Source organism: Narcine bancroftii, chromosome 4, assembly GCF_036971445.1.
Source record: "Narcine bancroftii isolate sNarBan1 chromosome 4, sNarBan1.hap1, whole genome shotgun sequence".
In the NCBI taxonomy this organism is placed as follows: Eukaryota; Metazoa; Chordata; class Chondrichthyes; order Torpediniformes; family Narcinidae; genus Narcine; species Narcine bancroftii.
This window is the reverse complement of record NC_091472.1, coordinates 33,821,819-33,835,318: the sequence shown is the minus strand read 5'-3', so window position 1 is coordinate 33,835,318 and position 13,500 is coordinate 33,821,819. Positions and strand designations below refer to the sequence as shown.

The following is a 13,500-nucleotide window of genomic DNA, read 5'->3' as shown; positions in this document are numbered from 1 at the left end:
TGGCCTAACTCCACTTGTGGCTAATGTCATTGCACAAAATATCTTTAATCTTGAGTTAAAACGTGGGTCTTGAAGTTTCTCTAAGAATTTCTTGCCTGTGTACTCCTAGATTCCAGATGAGGAGTCACGGGAACACTTGATCAAAAGTCACTACATGATGAGAGTGACAGAGCTAACATCACAGCTTCATATAGCAGACAGCAAGTCGGTTCATTTTCATGCAGAGGTAATACTAATATCACAGGTTTGTGGCATTGTCTATTTTCCCATTTTGACATTTTATCAATTTTGTTCAAAATGAATGAATTAACCAGAATTTATTTCAGCAATCCAAAATGTTTGTGTTAAATTCAGATTCAATGAAATGAGTCTGCATCCTTGCACATTTCCAGTCAGAATCAAAATTTATTGTCAGGAACAAGTCATGAAATTCAGTGTTTTGCGGCAGCGTCATAGCGTAAACATTCATATAACCATCTTGTGACATTACTATTAAAAAAAAGGACACAAACCAATAAGACAGTGTCTTTGGTTCATTGATTATTCAGGAATCTGATGGCAGCGGAGAAGAAGCTGTTCTTGTGCCGTTGAGTGCTCGTCTTTAGGCTCCTGTACCTTTTTCCTAATGGTAGCAGAGTAAAGAAGGCATAGCCTAGGAGGTGTGAGTTTTTGAGAATAGAGGCTGCTTAAGACACCGCCTCATGTAGATGTCCTCAATGGAATGAATTCTGGTGTCTGTGATGTCGCAGGCCGAGTTAACAACCCTCTGGAGTTTATTCTTGTCTTGAGAGTTGGCACCTCCATACCAGGTAGCGATGCAGCCAGCCAGAATGCTCTCCACGGTACCCCTGTAGAAGTTTATAAGAGACTTTGATGACATACCAAATCTCCTCGGTCACTTCATAAAGTATAGCCAGTGAAGGAATAGTCTGCATTTATAAGAAGCAATTCAAAACAAATTTTCTTCCTCCCCTTCTAATGCCTTCCCACTGCTTATTACTGCTTTTCTTTTATCAAACAGCAATTTGCACGTTTTTCCTTTGTTGTCACCTCCAAGTCAGATGTTAACTTGACACTTTTCCTCTCCAAGCCAATTGGGAAATGTTAGCCTGAGTCTTGAGCCTGCTTTCTTCCCTACTTTGTCATCTCCTGCACGTGCCCGCTCCATTTTCTTCATATCTGTTTTTCTGACCTTATTTCCACAACTATCAATTATCCAACTTTCCTGCTTTCTTAATTCTCCCACGTGGTCTGTGTTCTTCCTATTTGCCATCATCTCTCTTTAAAGTCAAAGTATCATCTGATCTCCAACCTTCCTTCTCCTGCTTTGATACTGGAATGATTCCTAGCAAAGTGACATCCTGCCATCTGGGATGACAAAAGTAATCTGTTCATCCTTGTTCTCCTTTATCAATTGCCTTCTCTATTGACTGCAACATTCTGTCTCATGGCCTCACCAGTTAGGAATATTTTCACTTGGTAGCATTCTTAACTGCTTACTTATCTACGCTATCTGGTGTTTCGCAGAGATCCATCCTTGTAACATTCCTATTTCTATCTGCATTCTGTTCATCAGCAAATTCATATTAAAATACTCCAATTTCTGCAAGTGTACTAATTACAGTAAAACCAGCAAAAAAAAATCATGGAAAATAAATCTATAAAAAATACAACAGTTTAAAATTGGAGCACCTAGCAGTTAGCAGCCAATCATGCAACAGGCAATCTCGAGCAACTGGCAAATTCACTTATCTGGCGTCTACCAATCCCCATAGGTGTCTGATACCGGGGATTTTTACTGTACCTCACAGTCAAGTTATCTGCTCCATTGTCACCCATTTTTCCTTGCACCCAACTCTCTTTAGCTGTTCCATTGGTTGCAGAAAATCAGGCAATAGTGCAGAAGATGGAAGCTATAAGTCTTTGTTACCTGTTGCAATCTATTCGCTAATGACTTGCTTTATTCCACTTTGTAGTAACCACCTCAAACTGAGGCAGAAACTTTGTAACATAGATAACATATTCAACACCAAGAAGAATTAGATGCGACAGCACTCCCCATAGTCTGCCATGTTCAAATCCGTAATGCCACCACTTACTCAGCTTGTCTTTAGCTAAAACAGGCAAACAGAATTGCACACAGCACTTCAAGTGCATTTGAAACAAAGTTTTATCTAGCTGCAACATCACTTCCTCCCTCTTCCATTGAATGCTCCAACCAACAAAGACACACACATGCCATATTCCTCCTTTATTACTCTATCTATTTGAACATTACACCACAATACAGGCCTTTCAGCTCACGATGTTGCACTGACCCATATTTACCTACCAATAAAACAAAACCCTCCTTTCCTCATAACCATCTATTTTTTTTTCATTCGTGTACTTGAGTCTCTTAAATGCCCCTATTGTTCCAGCCTCTACCACTACCCATGGCATTCCAGGAACTCACAACTCTATGCAAGTTTTAAAAAATACCTGCCCCTAATGTCGCCCCTAAACTTTCCTTTGTATGGCTGTCTTCTGGTGTTTGCTGTTCCTGTCCTGGGGGAAAAGGTGCTGGCTATCCACCTTATCTGTACCTCTCATTTGCATGGCCACATTCAGGGATCTATGGACCTGGACTCTCCGATCCCACTGCACATCAATGATTTAAACAGTCATGCCATTACCTGAATATTTTCCACTTGCTTTTAATCTCCCAAAGTGCAGCACCTCATTTGTCTGGATTAAACTCCATCTGCCATTTACCTGTCCATATGTGTGACTGATCTATATCCTGCTGTAGTCTTTACTGTCTGTCATTCTGCAAACTTGCCACCCTCCTACTTTTTCATCCGTCATTTGTATATATTACAACAATAGTGGCCTCAACACCAATCCCTGTAGAGCATTAACCACAATGACATCCTTTATCTACTATCCTCTGACTTCCATAGGCCAGCCAATTAGTGGTACCCAGCACCCCTTGCAGTATAAGAGAAAGAGAAGCAAAAGAGAGTCGCTGAATGTCCGTGGATACACCTCCAGCATTCCCGCAGCCTCTGTAGTTCGATCCATCAACAACCCAAGCTACAAATCCAAACCTCTGATGTGATCAGCTCCTAAGGCCCTTTGGGAGCCTTTCTTGCCTTCAGCATCCCCTCAAACCCCAGTCTTGACACCCAACCCCCACAAGCCAGTCTCCAGCACCCATGCAGGTCCCCTAACTGCAAGTTGCCCGCTGCCTGTGTAGGTCCCTCAGCCGCTGAGCCCTTCACTGGTCCGCCGCGGCAGCCACCTTCCTATAGGCTTGTCTCCTCTACTTTCCTTCTCAATGTGGGATGTGCTCCCCATTTCTGGTGCCCTGCGCCAGTCCGCTGCTCCCGAGTCTCCTGAGCACAGGCACCTCCATCTTGGGCACAGACCAGTGGTTGCAGGATTTTAGTTTAAAAACATCATTGGTTAATCTAACAGGCCATTTAATGTCTGAACGGAGCTGCCAGCATTGACTGAGTGGTGGAACTCTTCGGAGCAGCGCTGTGTCTCTGCTCCCCTGGGTCCACATCAGCGTCAGCTCTGCTATTCCAGCAATTCCTCTATAGACTCCTCAGAATTTCTGAATTCTATCAACAACTAAAAGTTAATTTCAATTAAATATATACTATGTGAATGTGTTACTGAAGGCACTGCTGTGCTGGAACTTAGCTCTCCCTACTGCTGCACATTGTTAAGGGCTGATCATTCCACGTACTCTCATAGCAAAGGTTACAATGGTTCATCACGACGTGGTGTAAGGGTCTGTTGTTCATTGAGCTTCATGGCCATTCATTGCTGTGATATGTTTTGAACTATATCCTGGCTGGCAGAAAGAGACCAAGCAGAAGCAGATACTGTCCAAATCATGGTGTCTTTTCTCTCTCTCTCTCTCTCTCTCTCTCTCTCTCTCTCTCTCTCTCCTCTCTCCTCTCTCTCTCTCTCTCTCTCTCTCTCTGTTTTGGTTGGATGTGGTAGAAGCTTGTGTTTTCCTTTCTCCTTGTTTGGTAGCACAACTCTCCCAAGTTCAACAGCTACTGACTCCATTTAGTGGATTGATGGTAAAAGAATTTCCAGGCCATGGGGTGCTGCACCTACAGAGTACTTAATTGCATGTGGGTGTGTCAGCAGAGGGCAGATAATTGTGCCAGAATCCTGGCATAAATGCTCAGCCCAAGTTGAATCTTTTTTTTAAAGTGTGGGAGGTTATATGCCTGTTTTGGTCTCCAGAACCCAGAATGCTATAATTAATCAGCTCTAGCAGGGCAACCGTGTAAATAAATATGTGAACTTAAAATCAAGAATTAAGAGATTATTCTCTTTTCCATTTGTAGTGTCGAGCCCTTGCTAAACGCTTAGCACTTGCAGAGAGGTCCAGAGAAATAATTTCAGAAGAAGTAAAAGTTGCCAATCAGAACATTGTGCGATTACAGGTAGGTAAGAAACAAGTCTGTGCGTGAGCATTAATTAATTATTTACAAATGCGAGTGAGCTTTGTAACTCTTTGTTGGTTGGATGTGTTTGTGTATAAAATGTAATCTAATTTTTTGAATTCATAGAATCATATTTAATTGGCCCATGGAATCTGTACCAGATTCTTGTTGAGCAATTCAATCTGCGCTTTTCCCCTGCACTCCACAACTCGGATCATACAAATTAACAACAAAGGATGACCATTCATCCCCTTGTGTCTGCTTTTATTCCTGCCTTGTATCCCCTTGCTTATCAAGAAGCTATCTGTTCTGCTTTTAAAATATTCAAATACTATTTCCATTGCATTTTGAGGGAAAAAAATTCCCACGGTTCAGTGCCTGAAGAGCATAAAAAGTCATCTTATTGGTCTTATAATAAATAGATGGTTCAAGAAAGATGACCTTTAATTTTAAACAGAAGCATACTCTTCATATCACTTGATCAGGATTGCATGTTTCAATTTTCTTTGTCATTGCCTTTCAGTGTTTTAAACTGCCACAGATGGGGAAACGTGCAATTTCAGATGATGTAATCTGGCCTAATAAACTGGAGTAACACAACGGCTCTGGCAGCATCTGTGGAGGCAAATGGATGATCTATGTCACAGGGTCATGATCCTGATCAGTAGGGTTTAATCTCTAAGCTTCAATCATGACCCTACCCATCTCTGACTATAGAAGTAGAAAATAATCTGTTGGAGCAGGATCAGTAGAGACGGGGAGAAGGAATTATCAACATTTCAAGACATGACAATTTACAATAATCCTTCATTAATCCCATTATTTTATCCACTTCACCCCATAGATTAGAGTTTGAAGACCAGAGCATCCAGTCGGGCTGAAAATGTGTGTTTTGAACACTGAGTGCTCTTTGAAGTAGGGTTGGGGGTAGCAGTAGATCTGGTCAGGGCCAGGTTGTCTTTGAAATGTAAATCTAAATATAAAATCTGAAGTACCCAGCAGTGGTTGGCCCTGGGCAACCCAGTCCCCTTTAACACTTCAGACAGAGAGTTTTTTTGTGGAGTTACTTCATCCCATGAATTCCAGAGATGCTTGGTTCAGAATCCATTTATTGTCATGAACATATCTTGTCACAAAATCAGTTCTTTTGTGGCAGCATCATAGAGCAAACATTTATATAAAACCATCATCCAAAATAAACAAAAATAGTGCAAGAAAAAGTCAAAGTGAAGCAGTGTCTGAGGTTCATTGCTCATTCACAAATCTGATGGCAGAGGGAAAGAAGCTGTCCTTGTGGTGCTGAGTTCTCATTTTCAGGCTCCTGTACCTTTTTCTTGATCATTGCAATGTGAAGAGAGCATGGCCTGAGTGGTGGGGACCATTTTCAATTTCTGGGGCAAAAATGATCATTTTCCCTCCAGGAATGAATCAATTTTGAAACACAAATTGGAAATAAAAGCAGTTTATATGATTGAAGTTACAAATGAGCGTTTCTTCAGAGGCCCTTTTTATCAAAGGAGATTACTGCAATTAAACAGTGACATTTCTAAATCCTATTGGTACTTATTTAATACTGCTGTTAGTTTATGCAGAGATCTAAAAATAATGTTCACAATGAAGGATGACATAAAAACCAGAGTGCAGAACACTCGCACTCTTCACATTAGTTGAATGAAATTCATCCAGCCACAGTTTTTACTGCATTAATCTCTGGAGATTAAAAAAAAAGTGATTTGAGTTTGTTTTAAACTAAGATTGATGAAGGTAATGTTTTTGAACAAATTGATAATATCAAAGGGTGCCTATTGTGTTGAGAAGAATATCAGGTTCGGTGGGTTCACAGAGAGATGAGTCTGGGCACTAGTGTTACAATCAGATGTAACTTTTATTAAGACACAGAAAGCAAACAAGGGAGAACGTTAAACAGTCTTTGGCTTGGCTTCGCGGACGAAGATTTATGGAGGGGGTAAAAAGTCCACGTCAGCTGCAGGCTCGTTTGTGGCTGACAAGTCCGATGCGGGACAGGCAGACACGATTGCAGCGGTTGCAAGGGAAAATTGGTTGGTTGGGGTTGGGTGTTAGGTTTTTCCTCCTTTGCCTTTTGTCAGTGAGGTGGGCTCTGCGGTCTTCTTCAAAGGAGGTTGCTGCCTGCCAAACTGTGAGGCGCCAAGATGCACGGTTTGAGGCGTTATCAGCCCACTGGCGGTGGTCAATGTGGCAGGCACCAAGAGATTTCTTTAGGCAGTCCTTGTACCTTTTCTTTGGTGCACCTCTGTCACGGTGGCCAGTGGAGAGCTCGCCATATAACAGGATCTTGGGAAGGCGATGGTCCTCCATTCTGGAGACGTGACCCATCCAGCGCAGCTGGATCTTCAGCAGCGTGGACTCGATGCAGTCGACCTCTGCCATCTCGAGTACTTCAACGTTAGGGGTGTAAGCGCTCCAATGGATGTTGAGGATGGAGCGGAGACAACGCTGGTGGAAGCGTTCTAGGAGCCGTAGGTGGTGCCGGTAGATGACCCATGATTCGGAGCCGAACAGGAGTGTGGGTATGACAACGGCTCTGTATACGCTTATCTTTGTGAGGTTTTTCAGTTGGTTGTTTTTCCAGACTCTTTTGTGTAGTCTTCCAAAGGCGCTATTTGCCTTGGCGAGTCTGTTGTCTATCTCATTGTCGATCCTTGCATCTGATGAAATGGTGCAGCCGAGATAGGTAAACTGGTTGACCGTTTTGAGTTTTGTGTGCCCGATGGAGATGTGGGGGGGCTGGTAGTCATGGTGGGTACTTGATTACTATTTCACTTAAGCCATGATGTAGACATTCACTTCGGACTTAGGTTGGACTCCAACAACGGGAAACCTATCCTTGACCTGCACACACACTACAAACGGGGTTGTGGCTCTCTACAAGTATTAATCTATCACAATACTGCAACTTACCCATGACACTTCCAGCAATGTCCACACTCACGACCTGAATTGGAGTGGTGTCCGGGGCTTGGTGCATAAGGCAGAGAGAAAGAATGTGCTGTGCGTTGGTGTTATATACAGTGCTAATCTGTGCTTCGAGCCAATAATAACCCTCTCTCTCTTGGGTGCCTTGCCATTGGGTGTGGGCGATCATGTCTCTCCATCCCTCACAGTCTCTGACCCTTCAAATTGTAGTTGTTGCCTCTACTGTTTCTAACCATGATATCAAATGATATCCATCATTTTCATTTCTGTCTGCCTCTTCTTTTTCCTTCCAGCTTTCCAGTTGCAGCTATAATGCATCTCTTCGCATGATGTTTCCAAATAATTTTGATTGCAGTTTTCTGATTCTTTTAAGTAATGTACATTTTGTGTTCATTCTTTGTAGAACTTCTTCATTAGTTATCCTGTCCGATTTTGAAAAAGAATGATAGCATTCTTCTGAAAAACCACATCTCTGCTGCATTGATTCTTTTTTCCATTGTATATATGATGGCCCTTGACTCAAAGCCACTCGTCAATATAGGAAGAATGTGGCAGATGTCAAAGGCAGATGTCATTTGCTATTTTCTTGTTCATTAGGATGTTTCTCATTTCTATTATGTCTGTATTTTATTTGCCATAAGATATAACCCATGATCCAAGGTACTTGAAGTTGTGAACTTGTTTCAGGATTTCATTTTCCAATACGATCCTACAATTTGGAATATCAGGTTTCTTTGGTATTACCATTACTTCACTTTTATTTTTGTTTAAAGTTCGGCCAAGTCTTCCGCTCTCTGTGTGGACGGCAGATAGTAATTTCTGTAAATTTACTTCTCTGTATGCTCTCAGTTCTGTATCATCTGCATAGCAGAGGTTGTTGATATTATGTCCTCCTATTACTTATTCCAGATAGATTTTGTATGTTTTCACTGTACAGGGAGAACCAGTCTAGTGATAGAACACAAGCCTGTCTGACAACTCTCTTTATTGGCTGATATTCACCAATCTCATGGTCTATCCATAGGCTGCACTTTGTTTCCAGTAGAGATTCCTGATTATTCTTAGATCTTTTCCGTTGATATTGATATTTTGAAGCATTTTCATGATAACCCTAGTTGATTTAAATTAGCCAACAGTAAGGCTTGCACTAATAGGTGGCTGGAGTCCAAACTTGATTGACAGGTGATGTGACTTCCAAATAAGTTTCAGACAGGGAGGACATGTGACCACCCACAGTACACAAATTCCAAACAGGCAGGGAGGCCATGCTTCCTCCATACACAGCAGAGCCATCTGCTCTATTAATCTTGCAATTTGGGATGAATCCAGTAGACTCCGCATATAGTCAGACATGACTGTTCCTTCTGCAGAGACCATCTTTAGGTGCTAATGTAGATTTGTCTTCATTTTGCTGTAGGATGAGCTGACTACAACAAAAAGAAGCTATGAAGATCAGTTGAGTATGATGAGTGATCATCTGTGCAGCATGAATGAGACTTTATCAAAGCAAAGGGAAGAAATTGACTCTCTTCGAATGGGCTCCAAGGTAAACGCAATGGCCTCTTTGTTTCTGTTTTTTATGTCTTCCACCATTAGACCAACCTTTCATTTAGTTTGTTCATTTATTGAATTGATTGACAAACTGCTGGAAAACTGCAAATTTGATCCAATATAAATGAATTTTGCAAATAGAATACATTATTTCACATGTATTCGGTTGAGGATTATACTTAATCAAATGACATCAAACTCTGTTGGCTTGGCCAAACTGAACATACCACTATGGCCCCTGTTCTTGAGGCTCTGAGAAGCCCTACTACCAATACCAATACAATGTCTTAACTTCTGATCTAATTTTTCATCTTTAGATTGTTTGATATTCCTTTGTGCCCTGTCCATTATTTTGTATGAATAGTGAACATTGACAGATTGGCACTTAAATGGATGGTGGGGTGGGGGGGGGGGGGCTGTGTGCATCCACGAGGAGGGGGGCTGTTTGTGGGGAAAGGCGCATGCATGCGCGCGTGAGTGTATGTGTGTGTGTGTGTGTGTGTGTGTGTGTGTGTGTGTGTGTGTGTGTGTGTGTGTGTGTGTGTGTGTGTGTGTGTGTGTGTGTGTGTGGTCTCCAGCATCTTAAGAGTTGATTTAACAGACATTCACTGTCTTCTGCGAGGAGAGATTTCTGTACACCTGTTTTAAATAACTGGCCCCTTGTTTTGTTGCTCTGACTCTCCCACTAGAGAAGATATCTTCATGTGTATCCCATCAAGCCCCATTGGGATCTTGTATACTTGAAGAAGGTCACCTCCATTCCTCTGATCTGCAAGGAATGCACCCAAACTTTGTTGCCTCTCTTTATAGGATCTGCACCGTATGCATTATAAATTGCTGGTACCTTCGGCGCTAAGGATGCATCAGCAATATTGCCATTTGAGCTGGGAATTGGTAGATGGCACAGTTGTCTGTGACAAGTGAAGTGGAGAAAACGTACAAAAAATATTCACACCTTTGTCTTGTCTGTTGACTAGATTTTGAAAAAGAATAATTTTTTTTGTGAGTTCATTGACATTTTAAAGATCCATTTGACATCAGAAAGATGTATTTTATTTGTAAGAATGTTATCTTTAATGCAATGAAATTAAATGGCTTGATTGTTGGATTTATTTTGGAGATCAAGCTTCCCGTCGTGTTGATCCATTGTTTTTTTGTTTTTTTCCTAAAGGGTAATGCTAAGAAAAACAGAAATCGGTAATGTCTAAAACATTATTCCATTGGAGATCTGTGCACAGAAGATGAAACCACAACCTCCAGGAAAATTTGATGCCAAATGAAGAATTGTGTATTACAGTTTTTTCTGGGAGTATAAAGTGTTGATGAAAGTGGAACTGCAGAGCTGAGAAATCAAAAGAAAATTCTACCTAAAGGGATTTTTTAAAATATATCATTCCCTAAAATTTTAGAAACATACTCTGGCACATAAAATGTATCCAAAAATAATCTACCTGTGAAATTTCCATTGCGTACGTAATTTGTAACAGTAGCTATGAAATAATTTGAGTTGTGTAAATCCATAGATGGTTTTGTACATGAAATCATGTGACAATGTGTGGAGTAATTCTGTAACTATTTCTGAAAAAAATACAGGATACTCTGTCGGGCACGTGTTTTGATTCCTTGAATTGTGGAACACAATTCTAACTTGTTCAGTTTACCCCTGCTTTTCCTTTCTAGTGTTTTTCAACTGCGCATCCCGCATCACCTTTTTTTTTCTACTAATCCACATTGTTCTATTACTTCCTTCCCTGAGAAAATCTGAGCATGAAAATCTGTTCACTGAATAATATGTTAATAGAAATAAAATCAATTAAAAAAAATTGCATAAGCACACTTCTTCTTTCTTTCTTTGGCTTGGCTTCGCGGACGAAGATTTATGGAGGGGTATGTCCACGTCTGCTGCAGGCTCGTTGGTGACTGACAAGTCCGATGCGGGACAGGCAGGCACGGTTGCAGCGTGCATAAGCACACTTAGTGTTTTACATTAATACATGACTGATACATAAAGCTTGTTCAACATCTTTCATTGCTATTTCAGTGAAAGGCAGCCACTCAGCACCTGTTCATAACCTCTGCCTGCAAAACACTTTAGGACTTTGAAGTATTTTTGCGTATAATCATGGTATTACAGAAATCTCAGTCAAGTTGAATACATCATTCCGTCAATGTCATAATGACTTTATAATTTTCATTTGTGGCATTGATTTTGTTCATCTGACCCATCATTTGCATAATATTCAGAAAACCTCCACAGACAGTAATATTTATTGCCAGAAAATTGTACAGCACGGCAACAGGCCCTGTGCCACCCATTTGCACTATCCCATTTTATTCTTGCTACATCCCCGTCAAATTTTCTTGCTGTAGTTTGGAATTTCAGTTGCTACATTAGCGACTTATTCAAACAAATGATATTCCTCAGTCATATTAATTGACTAAGTGTGCTATATTTTTCAGTAATATGAAGTTACTTGTGTACCTATGAGTTAACAAATTCCTGGATCATAATTAAAGCTTCTATCTAATATGAGTGCCCAATTTCAATACAGGTTGAATATCCCTTATCTGAAATGCCTGGAATCAGAAGAGTTTTGGATTTTGGAACACCATTTAAAAAATGCACTCATTCACTCAAACTTAAAGATACAGTACATGCATTCACATTACAGTACAAAGATTTATATATGCACAAATTAATTGAAGTAGACATGTATTGAAAAATCTACACTCAATAATGCACCTACTTGCATCTGCTACATCCTGTTCTCCGATCAGCATTTCTGAACTCTATTACGTGTTACCTTATGGGACCACGGATGAAAAAGATTCGGACTTTGGATCATTTCGGATTTTGGGTATTCAGATAAGGGGTATTCAACCTGTATTGTGCTTTTGTAACCAATAGCCCATTGGTGTGTCACTACAGTAAAATCCCTGGTAACCAGCACATATGGGGATTGGTAGATGCCGGTTTAGCAAGTTTTCCAGTTGCCTGAGACTCACTCTTACGATGCATAATTAAGAATTAACAATTTAAAATACAAACTGCAATAAAGAGTTCACTTTACCATGTTTTTCCCAAAATGCAAAACAATGACTCCCAATAAACTAGCTGGATGCTAAACATCCTTTCCTTTCTATTCATTAATAGCACTTTTCTAGTATTGATGGATCAGTTCAACTTCAAAATACAATTGATGACAAGAGTTAGCTCATTCTAATATGCTTGTACCAACAGCCAGGTTATATTTAAAATCCATTATTTGAATGGTACAAAATGGTGATTAAAAGATAACGAGATCAAAGCAAAAGACAACCACAGTAAAACCCGTTATCCAGAATTCAAGCAACCGGCAAAATAAAAGAGGAAAGCAAATAAATAAATTGCAATAAATAACAATTTAAATAAAAGTCTAAAATTATAAAAGTAAATGTTCTCTGAATTAAGACATATACCTTTGGTGAAGATGGGATCAAATATTCAGCCAGCGGAGTGCCTTGGCTATATTTTACTCAGCAGCTGTTTGAATAAAGTAGTGTGAAACAACAATGGTGTTGCCCAGGATGAAGAGCTGTATGATGCCGTTTGCCATTGGAGTGACTCTCTATCCCTGCTTAGCAAGAGTCTTCATTAGTATATTAAGTATATTAGTGAGGCTTTGTCTGTAAACTTGGGAGGGGGGTTAATTATATTGCCTTTCGGGTGGCTCTGTGGAGGGGGAGGAACCTGCAGATGCAGCAACAGTTAAATGTTTTCAAAGAATGTGACTGAAAATAAAGTAAAATGCTTTAAGGTTTATATAGTCATGCATATTTCAGATTCTATATGATAAAGTTGCAAGACTTTATTTAAACTAATCATTTCTGCTTTAGGTTCAAAGTCTTCCTAGAGTGATTCAAAAATAACTGGTTCAATGCATGAAAATATCCTTAAAGAAAATTGTTTCTGGCTATATTCTGATCTGTTTCTCTTAATATCTTGTTGAAGGAAAACAGTGATGGTCATTTATTATCCTCAAAGGGAATAAATTTTTAAATTTTTTTTTAATTTTTCACACTATGAACCATATTGACCAAAATACACATAAACATTTCCCTCTTGAATATACACAGTGTCATTTTCTCCCCTTTTCCCCCGTCCCTTCCCTCCCCCCTCCCTACTCACTAAACGTTCAACATATACAATACAATAAACCCATTAAACAATGTCATCACACAATTAAACAAGAAAATCGTGCCAGCTTTTACACACTAGGTCAGTTCATTTCGTCTTCTCATTCTGTCATTTTAGGTGGTGGAGGTCCGCGGTAGGCCCTCTCTGTTGTGTTTGATGTTATTTGGTGTTCTGAGCACATCCAGTCAAGATGAACAAGCGAGAGAGACAAGGTTTGATCCACAACAACAAATGAGCCCGGGGAAGTGAATTGTGGAGCAGTTGATCAGAAAGTGAGGAATAACTTAAAAATATGAAACATGGCATGATGTTTATTTTCAAAATAATTAAGTTCTGTTTTAACTGAGTGAAAGTTAACCATCAATT

The 13,500-nt window shown here is 40.1% G+C and overlaps 1 protein-coding gene across 3 annotated transcripts in view; it reads left to right on the top strand.

The window, feature by feature from the left end:
* Positions 1 to 10,766, top strand: part of ppp1r21 (protein phosphatase 1, regulatory subunit 21) — a 113,449-nt gene extending 102,683 nt beyond the window's left edge. For 2 of the 3 annotated variants that reach the window (XM_069931029.1, XM_069931032.1), the window contains 4 exons: positions 110 to 226; positions 4,353 to 4,451; positions 8,824 to 8,952; positions 10,129 to 10,765. In XM_069931029.1, coding sequence (XP_069787130.1) covers positions 110 to 226; positions 4,353 to 4,451; positions 8,824 to 8,952; positions 10,129 to 10,158 — 375 coding nt within the window. In that variant the 3' untranslated portion in view covers positions 10,159 to 10,765. Of the gene's footprint in view, positions 1 to 109; positions 227 to 4,352; positions 4,452 to 8,823; positions 8,953 to 10,128 lie in introns of all 3 variants that reach the window. The other variant, XM_069931031.1, reaches the window with a different exon arrangement.
* Positions 10,767 to 13,500: the final 2,734 nt, after the last annotated feature.